The sequence below is a fragment of the Myotis myotis genome, unplaced genomic scaffold (assembly GCF_014108235.1).
Source record: "Myotis myotis isolate mMyoMyo1 unplaced genomic scaffold, mMyoMyo1.p scaffold_m19_p_12, whole genome shotgun sequence".
Classification (NCBI taxonomy): Eukaryota; Metazoa; Chordata; class Mammalia; order Chiroptera; family Vespertilionidae; genus Myotis; species Myotis myotis.
Genome location: NW_023416316.1, coordinates 70688257 through 70700137, shown reverse-complemented (window position 1 = coordinate 70700137; position 11881 = coordinate 70688257). Strand labels below are relative to the sequence as shown.

Here is an 11881-nt window from a genome sequence, read left to right as displayed (position 1 = left end):
AGCTGGTTGGTACCTTCCTCCACCAGTATCAGAGCCGAACTCCAGAGCCAAACTAATAAGAGGTTGGTGCTTGGTGACTGCGGGCTCAGAGCAGTGAAACGCCGCACACATTCGCACACTTTGACCACTTCCCACAGCTGAATCCACCCTCGGCTTTCACAGTGCAATGCTTTCCTGAGATTTGCTTATGACATTTACTTACTCAGATTTAGACTGACTTACATCGAATTCCATTTTCTTGAAGACACATCAAGGTCATCAAGGTTGACCTTTTTAGATTAACAAATTTCCCTCAGTCCATTTACCCTCAAGCCAGAGGGTTTATTTCATACTGTTCTCCCCTGTTAAACTGGTGATGACCAGCCACTTGCTGGGCATTAAATTTCAGAGGTTGGCCCAGAATTTGGCCTGTATACCTTCATCCACTGTGAGAGAATTCAGTCAGTGAGCAGGATTGAAAATAGCCATTCGGTCCATTACTCTCCTGGACCGCCCTTGTTCCAGCCTCACCCTCACCCCACACACTCCCCTCCACTTTCAGCCACCCGCTGAGACAGAGGGTGCTCCTCCTGCAGGAGGCCCATGGGGGACAGGTGCCCCTGAGGCCCAGCCTTTCCCTCTCGGGTCAGGACACAGTCCGGCCTTGGGAGCAGAAGTGGTGGGAGGGGTCCCTGGGATTGGAGAGCTGTGTGCTCCCAGGAGCAGGAAGAGGTCCCTGTCAATCAGGAGGAGGGACTGAGGGTCCCCAGTGGATGCAGAGCGCCCAGGACCTCCCGCATCCTCCCTTCCTCTCAGGTCCCCTCTCCAAGGAGCAGCGCAGACCCGAGTACAGACACAGCGGCCCCCAGAGCATTTTCAAACAAAATTATCTTTATTCATAACAGACCCACAATGCCCCACAGGTGCTACTCCTACCCCCACCCAGGCCCACCCCCACCCTAATGGTCCTGTCCTCCCTCCTACCCCCACTTCAGGCCCACCCCCACCCTAATGTTCCTGTCCTCCCTCCTACCCCCACCCCTGGCCCACCCCCGCCCTAAGGGTCCTGCCCTCCCTCCTATCCCCACCCAAGCCCACCCCCACCCTAAGGGTCCTGCCCTCCCTCCTACCCACACCCCAGGCCCACCCCCACCCTAAGGGTCCCGCCGTCCCTCCTGCCTCCCATCCTCCAATGTCAGTGGAACAGCAGGATCAGCCCTGCAATGAGAAGCAGCCCTTGGCTCCTCTGGGGGACAGCCAGGCCCCATGCAGTCTGGGCCCCTCGGGGCGCTGGCAGTGGGGGGCACACCCCAATGCTCCATCCTGGCTGCAGTGCCGCTTCCTCCCACTCCCTGGGTCAGACGGGTCACTCTTCCTCTTGCGAGGCTGTGAGGAGGGCACCAGCCCCAGAGCCAGTGCTGGCCGCCCACAGACCCCGAGGTCGGCCCCTGGGCGGGGGGTCTTCTTCTGAGACTTGGACGCGGCAGGTGCAGCTCGGCTGAGGCCTCGTCTCTGAAGGGGCTGGGACTGGGCCGCGCCCCGGGGCCCCCGACGTCCAGGGCAGGCCAGGCCCGAGGCGGGGACAGGACTCAGAGAGAGCGCGCAGGGCAGCAGGCGGCCGGGAGAGGCCCAGAGGAAGGCCAGGCTGCGGAGGTCCTCCTCCTCCTCACGGGGCCTGTCCGCTGGCCCGCGAGTCTCCCTGGCAGGAGAGGCCTCTCTGGGGACGCAGGCCTCCCTGGGGCCCAGTGCGCAGTCAGCAGGCCCGTGGCCCTGGGGAGCAGCGGGGGGGCATCGAGCCCGGAGTGGTGGGTGCTCCTGACGCCCCGCAGAGACAGCAAAGGCCTGGGGCCTGGGCCGGTGGGCGCCCGCTGGGCCGCGCCTTTGCTGGTCCTTGAAGTCAGTCTCTGGTGGGCAGGCTTTGTCACTGACCCCCAGCTGGGGGCCACGGTCACGCCTCTGGGCATCTTGGCTGGTTGCAGACTCAGAAGGACTTGAGCCCCACAGGGGAGCACCATGACTTGGGGGTGCCTGCACGTCCCCCTCCTTGGAGGCCAGGAGTTGCTTCTCTACCAGCTGGGAGGAAGAAGGGACAGTGACTGGCGCAGCACACGTGTGTGTGTGTGTGTGTGTGTGTGTGTGTGTGTGTGTGTATGTGTGTGTGGAGGAGGAGCGTGGGTGATGGGACAATGGCACTGGGGGGAGGAAGGGGAGGTGACACTGTGACTGGAATCCATGACAGTCATGTGTCTCTCCTCTGTCCCCTGTGCCATATTCCCAGCTTTGTGGCCCCTCCCCTTCTGGGCTCCCACCCCCTCCTCTCTGTAGCCCTCTCCTTCTTGTCGTCCTGCCCTGCTCACACCCAGGGCTGGCCCCTCGGCCTGCGGTGCCTACAGGCAGGGGTGGTGTGGACACAGGCATGTGTGTCCTGGTTCTGGGCTGCTCCCTGCCCTGGTTTACCTGGGTGCGCCCTCCCTGGCTCCCTGAGGGCCCCCAACCCGATCTACCTGGATCTCTCCCTCCCTCCCTCCCTGACTCACTAGGGCCTGTCCCTCCTCTAACTCCCCTGGCGTCCCTGGGTCCTATGGCTCACTTGGGGACCCCCTCCCATCGCCCTAATGTCCGCCCTCCCCTGGCTCACCTGGGCAGCAGTGAGCCCTTCCTCCTGCTCCAACTCCTCAGCTAGGGCCAAGGGATCCTGCTGTGCGTCTGGGGACATTATTTGTTCCATGAATTGGGGGTGAATGACCGCCTCCACCTGGGACAGAAGGAAGCGGCTGTGAGCCCCTTGGCAGGGAGCAAACTGGGAGTCAGCGGGGCCTGGAGCACAAGTGGGAAAGCCAAGACCCACCCGTCCTCCTGCTCAGGGGGGTGTTTTACTCCATCATGGTCATCAGGTGCACACACACACACACACACACACATGCACACACAGAAACACATACATGCACATACACACACAGGGGCATACCCACAGGAACACAGCACACACACCACACCCACACAAAGCGCACACATGCACACAGACACACACACTCTCACACGCCCAGCTCAGGAACAAAGAGCAGAGCCCAATCCCATCAGCCTGGGAGAACCCGGGTCTGGGTGCCGCAGCGCCTCCCTCTGGGACCGTATAGACCCGGAGCTGCCAGCCAGCCCACCTGGGTGACAAAGTCTTCCTGGGAGCACAGCTGGTCCAGGTAGCTCAGGAGACCCTCGTCCTGCAGCCACTCCTTTTCTTCATCTTCCCGTCCTCCACCTGGCGCCCCCACGGGCAGCTCATCCATGATGTCCATGTCCTCTTGCTCGGCCTCAGGGGGCATCCCATTGCGGGACTCAGTCTCCCAGGGCGGCTGGGGTGTGTGGGCGCACTGGGCGCTGGGTACAGCCTTCCTGGTAGTGCGCGCTGGGCAGAGAGGGAAGAGGAGGGAGCGTGAGGGGATAAAGCTCCCACCTCCAGGGCATGCAATGCTGAGGGCAGTGTTTGGGGCATTAATATGGGTGCGGCTGGGTCGGGGCCACCTGAACCCTGTGACTATGTGAGGGGAGAGGCCAGAGGGGAGCACCCAAGAGAGTCATGTGTGAGGACGTGTGGAGCCACCGAATCTCCAAGGGTCCCCACAGCCAACCCCTTCTCAGCCGACTTCATGTGGGGCCTTTGACAGGGAGCGGGGAGAGGGGATGAGAAAGTGGACCAGGTCCAGAACCCATGGGGACAAAGGGTCAGAGGCCCGACTCTCAGGGCTGTTTCCCTTGAAAGACCAAAGCCTCCCTGACGGAGAAGGGCCCATGTGGGTGGGGACAGTGGCCTGCCCTAGGCCCTGTTGTTGTTGCCTTTGGCCATGGGCTCCCGTGGGAGTGTGCTGGCCTACCTGGCTGCCTGCCCACCACTGGGCCTGGGGGCCCCCGAGGATCAGGTTTCAGTGGGGCAGGAGGGGGCTGGGTGTGCGCCCCCTTCTTCCACTGCAACTTCTCAAACTGCATCTGCTCCTCCACCTCAAACTCCATGAACCTGGGGGTGAGGAGGGCATAGCTGTGCTGAGAAGGCGGCCGCCAGGAGCCCAGAAAGGCAACAGCGGGTGGAGGGATGGGAGAGCCAGTGCCTTGGGGCTGTCAGGCCCGGACACTGGGGAGACAGGAGGCTGGCTGAGCACATTCCTGCACAGCCCCTCTGGCTGGAGTCTGCCCACTGGGCAGGGCACCTTCCCCAGCCTGTCCTGAGCCTTCATGTCCAGCCCAGGACAGGTCAGCGTCAGAGGAGGGGGGAGCTCCCGGGAGGTGGGACAGAAGCACCCATGCTCTGAAGCTGAGGGAGAGGCTTCCCCAGGAGAGAAGGGCCTCTGGGCTGCGGGGACCCCATGCTGAGTGACATCCTCCCACCACCCTCCTCTCTGATGGGACCTCACAGCTGGACCCTGCCCCGCAGTCAGCCCCCTCCCCCAGCTGTGGGGACCAAGGACCCTGACTCACTTTTCTGCCATCTCAGAATAGACCCTCCGTTCAAAGTTGCTCTTGTGCTGCCATTCCTGCATGGCCTGCCCTATTCCCTCCTCCAGCGTCATGGTGGGCTTCAGGCGGGACAGGGACCGGAGCGCTGGCCTGTAATGCCTCAGGGTCAGTCATGGCTGCAGCCTGGCCTCCACCCGCCTGCCCACCCCAGCTCAGTGGCGCCAGGTTCCCACCCCCACCCAGCAGGACTGAGCAATGGCAGGTGAGGGAGGGGGTGTCTGTGTGCAAAGACAAGCCTTCCAGCTGCTGTTGTCAGGGCTTCACATTCAAACCCGCTCATGAACCGGGACTGGAGGCTGACCCTGCACTCGCACCCATCGCTGGGACCCCACCCTCAGACCTTCCTGCCAGCGTCCCAGGATCAGCCGCCTGCGGGTCCCTCCCAGCTCCTCTGATGTGAAAGCTCCAGGCACCCCCTGCCCTGCCCAGTGGACTCACATGAGGAAGCAGCAAAGAGCTCCCGCATCAGGACTCTGGGGTAGGTGCCCCCGGGCCAGGGCCTTGAAGTACTGCCAACGACGGAAGTCCTCGTACACACTCTTGGGGTTACAGGCATCATCCAGCGAGGCCTTGGACTGGGAGGCGGCCAGGCCACCCTCCATGGAAGCCCCGTGTGGCCGTGGTCCAGGGTCCACTTGGGGGACGATGGGGGCCAGCTGGGCAGCTGGTGGTGGAGCTTGAGGAGGAAGGCCGGGACACCAGCCTCCATCGCTGGCCTGGGTGCCCCCAAAAGCTGAGGTGGGCATAATCGTCTCCACCACAGTGGCTTCCAAGAAGAGGGGTACAGGACACACAGCACCCCCACAGATGGTCCCTGGAGCACTCCCATTGAGGGGGGCCTGAGTCAGGACAATGGTCTGAGTCTGGGAGGGCTGTGGTCGTCCCCCTTCTGACCTGACCTGGTCCATGATGTTGCAAGCCCCAGGCCCAACGGGGCCTTGACCCTCATCTCCTGCCATCAGAGATGTCCTGGGCAAAGCGGGCAGCACCAGGGGGCGGCCAGGAGGGAATGACAGGGTCCTGAGGGGCGGCAGGTGCTGCTCCCAAGGTGGTCGGTGGGCAGGGCCAGTAGTGGGCGGGGTAAAGGGCTGTCCCATGAAAGGAGTCATGGAGGCACCTGGCATCAGGGTCACATCCTCTCCAGGCACTGCAGATGCTGTTGAGACAAAGGAAAGGGTGAAGGGAGGAGGAGAACCAGCAAACAGCACTGAGGCACTCTGGGCCCCCTGTAGCCACTGGGGAGTCAGAGCAGTGAGTCTCCCAGGGGAGGGCCATTGGGATGGGCAAACTGCGGAGGTGGCACATGTCCTCAGGTCATTGTCACACTGTGACCTCCAGTTGGGAATTACTCCACTGGAGAGCCTGCTCCCCATCTCCAAGGCTCCCTGACCACGGTCTGCGAGAAGAAACCACCCCAGCCAGTGCTGATCCTGAGAGCCGCCCTCAGGATTCCCTGGCACCGACCCTGCCGGCCTCACAGGCATGGCCCTGGGCAGCAGTCTGCTCTGGGGGCAACGACCCAGGCAGACCCACTCCGGTAGTAACCTTCTCCAAGGTAAGCTCTAGGCACCCAAAGGGCCTCTGAGAACAGGCCGTGTCTAAAATATTAGGGCCCCATCTGCTCCTCAGTCTTCCTTTTACTCAATATAAATCACCCCCTTTCTGTCCTGGGCTTGCACAACAACACAGAAACCCTTGAGTAATGTCTCTCCACAACAAGACACAGGGACCCTGATCTGACCCTTGAACGCACTGACCAGCATGCACATGTGTGTCACAACCAACAGTGAACACTCAACATGGGCCAGGTCCTGCCACTCGGCCCCAGCGCTCAGACTAATGGCCCCTCAGGAGCTTGTCATTGCACAGCCAGCAATGGCTGCAGAGAGTGAGAGAAGGGCCACGGAATGGGGCAAAGTGGGGCTGTTGGTAGGGGTTTCCAGAAACTTCCTAGCTGCTGTCCTCTTAGATGGGTCATGGGACTGCAGACTGTGTGAGGTCCTTCCCCTTCCAGCTCCCAACAGTGGAAAGTGAAGGCCCAGTAGGAAGCAGGTGTGAGCCGGTGACTGTGGGACACAGTTGTCTGAACACATCTCCGCTCAGAGGAACTCAAGCAGACCTAGTCCAGGAGAGCACGCTGTACGCCACGTGCCCCTAATTCCTCAGGACAGGCGGCCTCGGACGTTTACTACTGACACAGACCATGGTCTTCCTGCCCCTGTGCACTCCCCTTCCCCCTTTATAAAGGAATCTGCCTTCACAGAAGTTCCACGGACACCACCCAGGCTCCACATCTGTTTTCTGTCCCTGAAGCAGGGACGTGGACTCTGAGCAAACCCCTCATCTCAAAGGTAAAGGGCAGGGCAGAGGGTGCACCATGAGATACAGGACAAGAGGCAGTCTGTCTGAAGACCTGGGTGGCCACAGGGGGGGATGATTCGGGACAGCTCAGGGAGGCAGGCCCTATCTTGGTGGAAGTTACCCGGCCGCCCTGCCCCTGTGGAATCCAAGCCAACAAGCAGCTACCTGGGCTGAGGAGGAGTGAGCTCTGGGCTGGAAGCAGGGGAGAAGCTCTGGGCTGCAGCAGTTGGAGGACCTTCCAGCCCAGCCCTCGGGGAGGACATTTCATTGTGGACTTGGCCACAGACAGCCCCACTGGACAGCTTTCTGGCTAAGACCCTCCCACAGCCCCCATTAGCTCTAGTGAACTCAGGTCAAGTCCCTTAGAAAGATACTGCGGGGCAAGCTCCAGGTGCCCGAAGAACAGCACACAGGACTAGGCTTTCCTGTTACCCTCCCTGTGCCACCCCCAGGACATCGCCCACTACTCCCCCCACACACGTGGGAGTGGCTTGTCTCCCCTCTGGGAAGAACTCACGTGCCAGCTGCCGTCCTTTCTCCACACCAGGCATTTCCCTGAGCCACCCTGACCCACCTCTAGGAGCCCTCCTGCCAGTGCCCTCACAGGTTCCCATGGGCTCCCAGCCTCCCCGGGTGACAGGTCCTTGGAGGTCCAGTGCTCTCTCCCTCCCCTACTTCAGTCAAACCATGTTTCCCCAGTGTCACAGTTTAACCCCAAGTTTTGAGGGACAGCTCAGTGTTTAAAACATCCCCCTCCAATCTATAGTCTTACCTCCTACTGAAGCCATCCCCGCAGGCTCATTCACTGACCACTGCTGCCTAGTAGCCTCCACAATGAGAAAAGTCAAGTGGAGAATCCAGAGAGTGAGCTGCTCCAACAGCTGCTCAGCATCCAGTGGAGGGAAGGTTTGGATTTGAACTGTAGAATGTAGGGCTCCAGACCTTCTGCAGCGGGGGAGGGGCCGAGGACCAATGGGCTGGGGTGGGGGTGGGGGGGCATTCCATGGAGGGCTCTGATAGGTAGGCGAGAACCAGCAGTTCCTTTCAAATTTAAACTCACAAATTTAAAGACACACTAGCAGTAATGACCTTCTCTAAGTTCTAGGCACCCAAAGTCACCTGATGTGCCCTTTATTTCAGTTCTTGATCCATCACCCTAGTTCTGGGTCCTCAACCTGCTTCCCATCTGGTCTTGGTTGACTTCAACACAGACTACACTTTCTGAACAAAATCCAGAACATGCAGCCTGAAGAAATAATGGGAACTTATGGCCACATGGAACCCAGTGTTTGAAATTAGGACTGACCCAGCAGAGGCAGCATGCTCGGTGGCTGTGTGCACATCATTCCTTAGGAAGCAGTTCCATGGCCCCAAGTTCCACCCAGTGCTGGGAGCCCTGCAGATGCAGCTGGCCCAGCCTTACAAACCATCCCCTTTGCTCCAGTCCATCAGGGCAAGGCCCTGTAGCCTACAGGGCAAGACCAGAAATCACCACTTTTTGTTTCTCAGAGTTTTATGTTGTTCACTGTCTAATTTTTTACCCTTTGAGTGATTTTAATGTACTGTTTTTAAGCAAGTAATGCCTTTGCATAGTTCACAAATTGTGCAAAATGGAGAATGTAGTGAAGAGTCTTTCTCCTGCCTCCTTCTCCTCTTGCAAATGACCGGAAAGATGATGCTATAATTTCAGTTTCTTTGGAAAGTATGACAAACTCAAGTCAGTAAGTTGATTCTGCTACTATATATATGTTTTATTGCCAAGTGAAATTCTGCAATATAATACAAAAAAGGAGGGCGGGCAGGGTGTCATTGTTCCCATGCTACCTGCCATGTCAATGGAAACTGGCCCAGACAGTCACGTTTTGATCAATGTTTGAATAACAACCTTGCAAGGGAAACATCTGTGAAGCAACCTTTATTGAAAACCTCCACGTACTGAATAAAGACAGGAGGAACGAAGTCAGGGGCAAGCTCTCTTAGAGTGTGTCCAGGTCTAAAGTTCTTGGCCGGAATTGTGCAATGCAGTGCCCGGACTTCTGGGAGGAAGGACCTACTCTCTCTAGAAACCACGGACCTGCAGTCCAAGGGCATGAAGGCACTGGCCCCTCCGAGGACAGTGCTTTAGGCCGGCCTTTCCCAAACTCTGTCCCGAGGGGCAGCCAAGTGCATGGCCTGCACGTTTGCAACTTTAAAGTCGCAAGTGCTCCCTGCACACGCGCTGGGAGGTTCCTGGGAGGAGGACCTGCAGGAGGCCTCACAGGGCCCCTCCCTCCCCTCCTTCCTCTCCTGCAGGGACAGCCTGGGCCCTTCCCAGGGTGCCTCGCGCCAGGATGCAGGAGCACGCCCACTGGGGGCGGGACTCTGTCCTGCAACTGCTCCCAGCGTCCGTTGGGGCGGTTGGCTCCCACAGGCGCGCGCATGCGCTAAAGGCAGGCGGGTCCCCAACGGCAGCCCAGGCTGCACGCGGGGCCTGGCATGGCGGCCTCCGGAGTCCGTTAGGCAAACGGGGAGGTAAGGGGCGCGCGGCAACCTCTCCCCTCAGGCGCCCCCTCTTCTCTGTGGTCTCCCTGTGGGCTCTGTGTCCCGGGTCTGTGCTCACGCCCGGACACTGCTCACTTCCGGTGGTGTTTATACGGGATGGGTGGGTCAGCGAGTGGCGGGTCTAATGTGTGTGAGCTATTAAGTTCTCGGGCTCATTCGTTGTCTCCTGAATTCTGAATAACACAAGAGCTAGGAGGCAGCCGATCAATGAGATCAATGATTCTCTTCCATCATTGATGTTTCTATCTCTCTCTCCCCCCCCCCTCTGAAATCAACAAAAATTGATTTTAAAAAAATATTAAATTAGAACTACCATATAATCCAAAAACCCCATATCTGGGTATATATAAAAGGAAATGAAATCACTGTCTTAAAGTGGTATCTTCACCCCTTGTTCTTTGCTGCCTTGTTCACAATAGCCAGGAAATAGAAACAAGTGTCCATCAACAGATGGATAAAGAAAATGTATTTATAATACAATGGCATTTTATTCATCCATTAAAAAAGGAAGAAATCCTTCCACTCTGACAGCTGGTTGGGCCTTAAAGGCATTATGCTAAGTGAAATAAGTCAGACAGAGACATATACCATATTATCTGACATATGTAAATTCTAAAACACAAATATTAGATCATAGATACAGAGAACAGATTGACAGAGCCAGAAGGTGGGGGAAGGGGGCACAAAATGGGTGGAGAGGGTCAAAAGACACAAACTTCCAATTATAAAATTAAGACATGGGGCTGCAATGTACAGCTTGGTGATTATCGTTAATACTGTATTTGTATATTTGAAAGCTGCTAAGGGAGTAGATCTTAAAAGTTCTCATCACAAGAAAAAAAGACTTTTGTACCTATCTATGGGGACTGATATTAACTAGACATTGTGGTGATCATTTGCAATATATACAAGTAATGAATCATTATGTTGTACAATTGAAACTAATATAACGTTATATGCCAATTACACCTCAATAAAAACAAAAACAATTGATAGTGCTATCCTGGTAGAAGAAAAATGTGTCCTCTTATTTATTTAGGAACATTCTACATTATTCAAGTTTTCTGCTGCTGATTTAAAAGGGTTATACATGTTTCTGCTCCTAATGGGATTAAAGGAAATAACATAATCACAGCATAGGCAAAACTCATAGCTAAAACCCAAAGAGAGGGACATAAAAGCTGTAGTCTGACCATTCTAGAATTTTGTGACCAAGTATAAATGGGGCTCAAACCATATGGGGAGAGTCACTAAGTCCCAAGTCCCTAAGGCATATTTGAAGACAGTTTATAGTGAGCCATTCTTCATAAGAATTTATATGATTCATAGAACTATGAACTCATACTGATTAATAGAATTACAAATTCATAATGATTTTTAGAACTGTGAGTTCATCTGATTCACAGAGCCATAATTTCATATTGACATCTCCAATTCTAGTCCAGCACCACAGAGCACATTATAGCTTTCCTTTTTTATTTAGTTCCTTTCTACAACAGACAGACGCTGACTCGCAAAATCACAATATATTTAGTTCCTGTTCAGCCCTAGAATACACATTAAAAAGCAGGGGGTACCACCAATCTTTTTTATTTTAATAATTTTTAAGCACATGAAAAATTTACGTATTTCTAAATGTAAGAACTATTAAAGAATATACTCAAAGAAGTGTCCCTCTTCCTGTGCCTTCTGCCCTGTTTCCATTTTCCCACCCTTGCATCTTGCCCATTGGCCCTTTCCATCTCTATTGTCTCTTTTGTTTTTCATGTATTCTATTTATTAAGGGTTTTTTGCACATGTGAATAAATACATATATATTTCTGTTTCCTTTCCTTATCTGAAAAATAGATCCTTCATGAGGAAGTTCTTTAAGTCCAATCCAATACTTAGACAAATGATAAAACTCAAGTATTTAGCAACTTGAAGTGAACTCATACAGGAATGAATAATAGCTTCTAAAACTAAACTGAATTGTTGAATCTACTTTCTATTTCTCTCTATCCATAAACAATCTGAACCTGATTATGAATATCTAAAGGCACTTACCATTCAACCTAAGTGACTTATCATTCAACCTCAGTGTAAGCACAAAAAGGCACCAGGCACCCTGCTGGCCATTCTGATCTATCAAAATGCTCATCTGTTTCTAATCTCACTATATATGTAAGCTTAAAAATTTATTATCAGTCGATATGAAGATTTGGGTTAACTGAACCTCTGATGCCATTCAGCTCCAAGATTCTATGTGTTGTTCCCATGGTGCCATGGTTCTGACATTCCAAGCTGCAGGAGAATCGTTTTACTGAGGCATTTACAGGCAGCCTCCTCCTCATGCCTTGAACCTCCTCTGCCAAAGTTTGAACATGGGTGGAATGGGCTACACAATGAAGAAAAGCACCATGAAAATAGGAGACCCCGGATACCTGCGGAAGGCCCTTGTGAACAACCTTGGAGAGGAAAAGAGGACTAGGCTCCATGTTCAAAAACTCCAGAA

At 55.1% G+C, this 11881-nt stretch overlaps 1 protein-coding gene across 1 annotated transcript; it reads right to left on the bottom strand.

The window, feature by feature from the left end:
* Positions 1–1191: 1191 nt before the first annotated feature.
* LOC118666856 (NUT family member 2G-like) lies at positions 1192–7634 on the bottom strand. The gene is made up of 7 exons (XM_036329142.1): positions 7619–7634; positions 4924–5641; positions 4447–4575; positions 3849–3988; positions 3138–3382; positions 2618–2734; positions 1192–2052 (listed from the first exon to the last, which is right to left on the bottom strand). Exons 1-7 carry the CDS (start codon positions 7632–7634, stop codon positions 1192–1194), a joined length of 2226 nt encoding a protein of 741 aa, XP_036185035.1.
* Between the last annotated feature and the right edge of the window lie 4247 nt (positions 7635–11881).

What these genes read in the sequence shown, in the direction of transcription:
- LOC118666856 (XM_036329142.1), bottom strand. An exon ending in GCTCTTTGCTGCTTCCTCAT is followed by an intron (nt 4,576 to 4,923) that starts GTGAGTCCACTG and finishes GAGGCATTACAG; the next exon opens with GCCAGCGCTCCGGTCCCTGT. An exon ending in AGGAAGACTTTGTCACCCAG is followed by an intron (nt 2,735 to 3,137) that starts GTGGGCTGGCTG and finishes CTTCTGTCCCAG; the next exon opens with GTGGAGGCGGTCATTCACCC.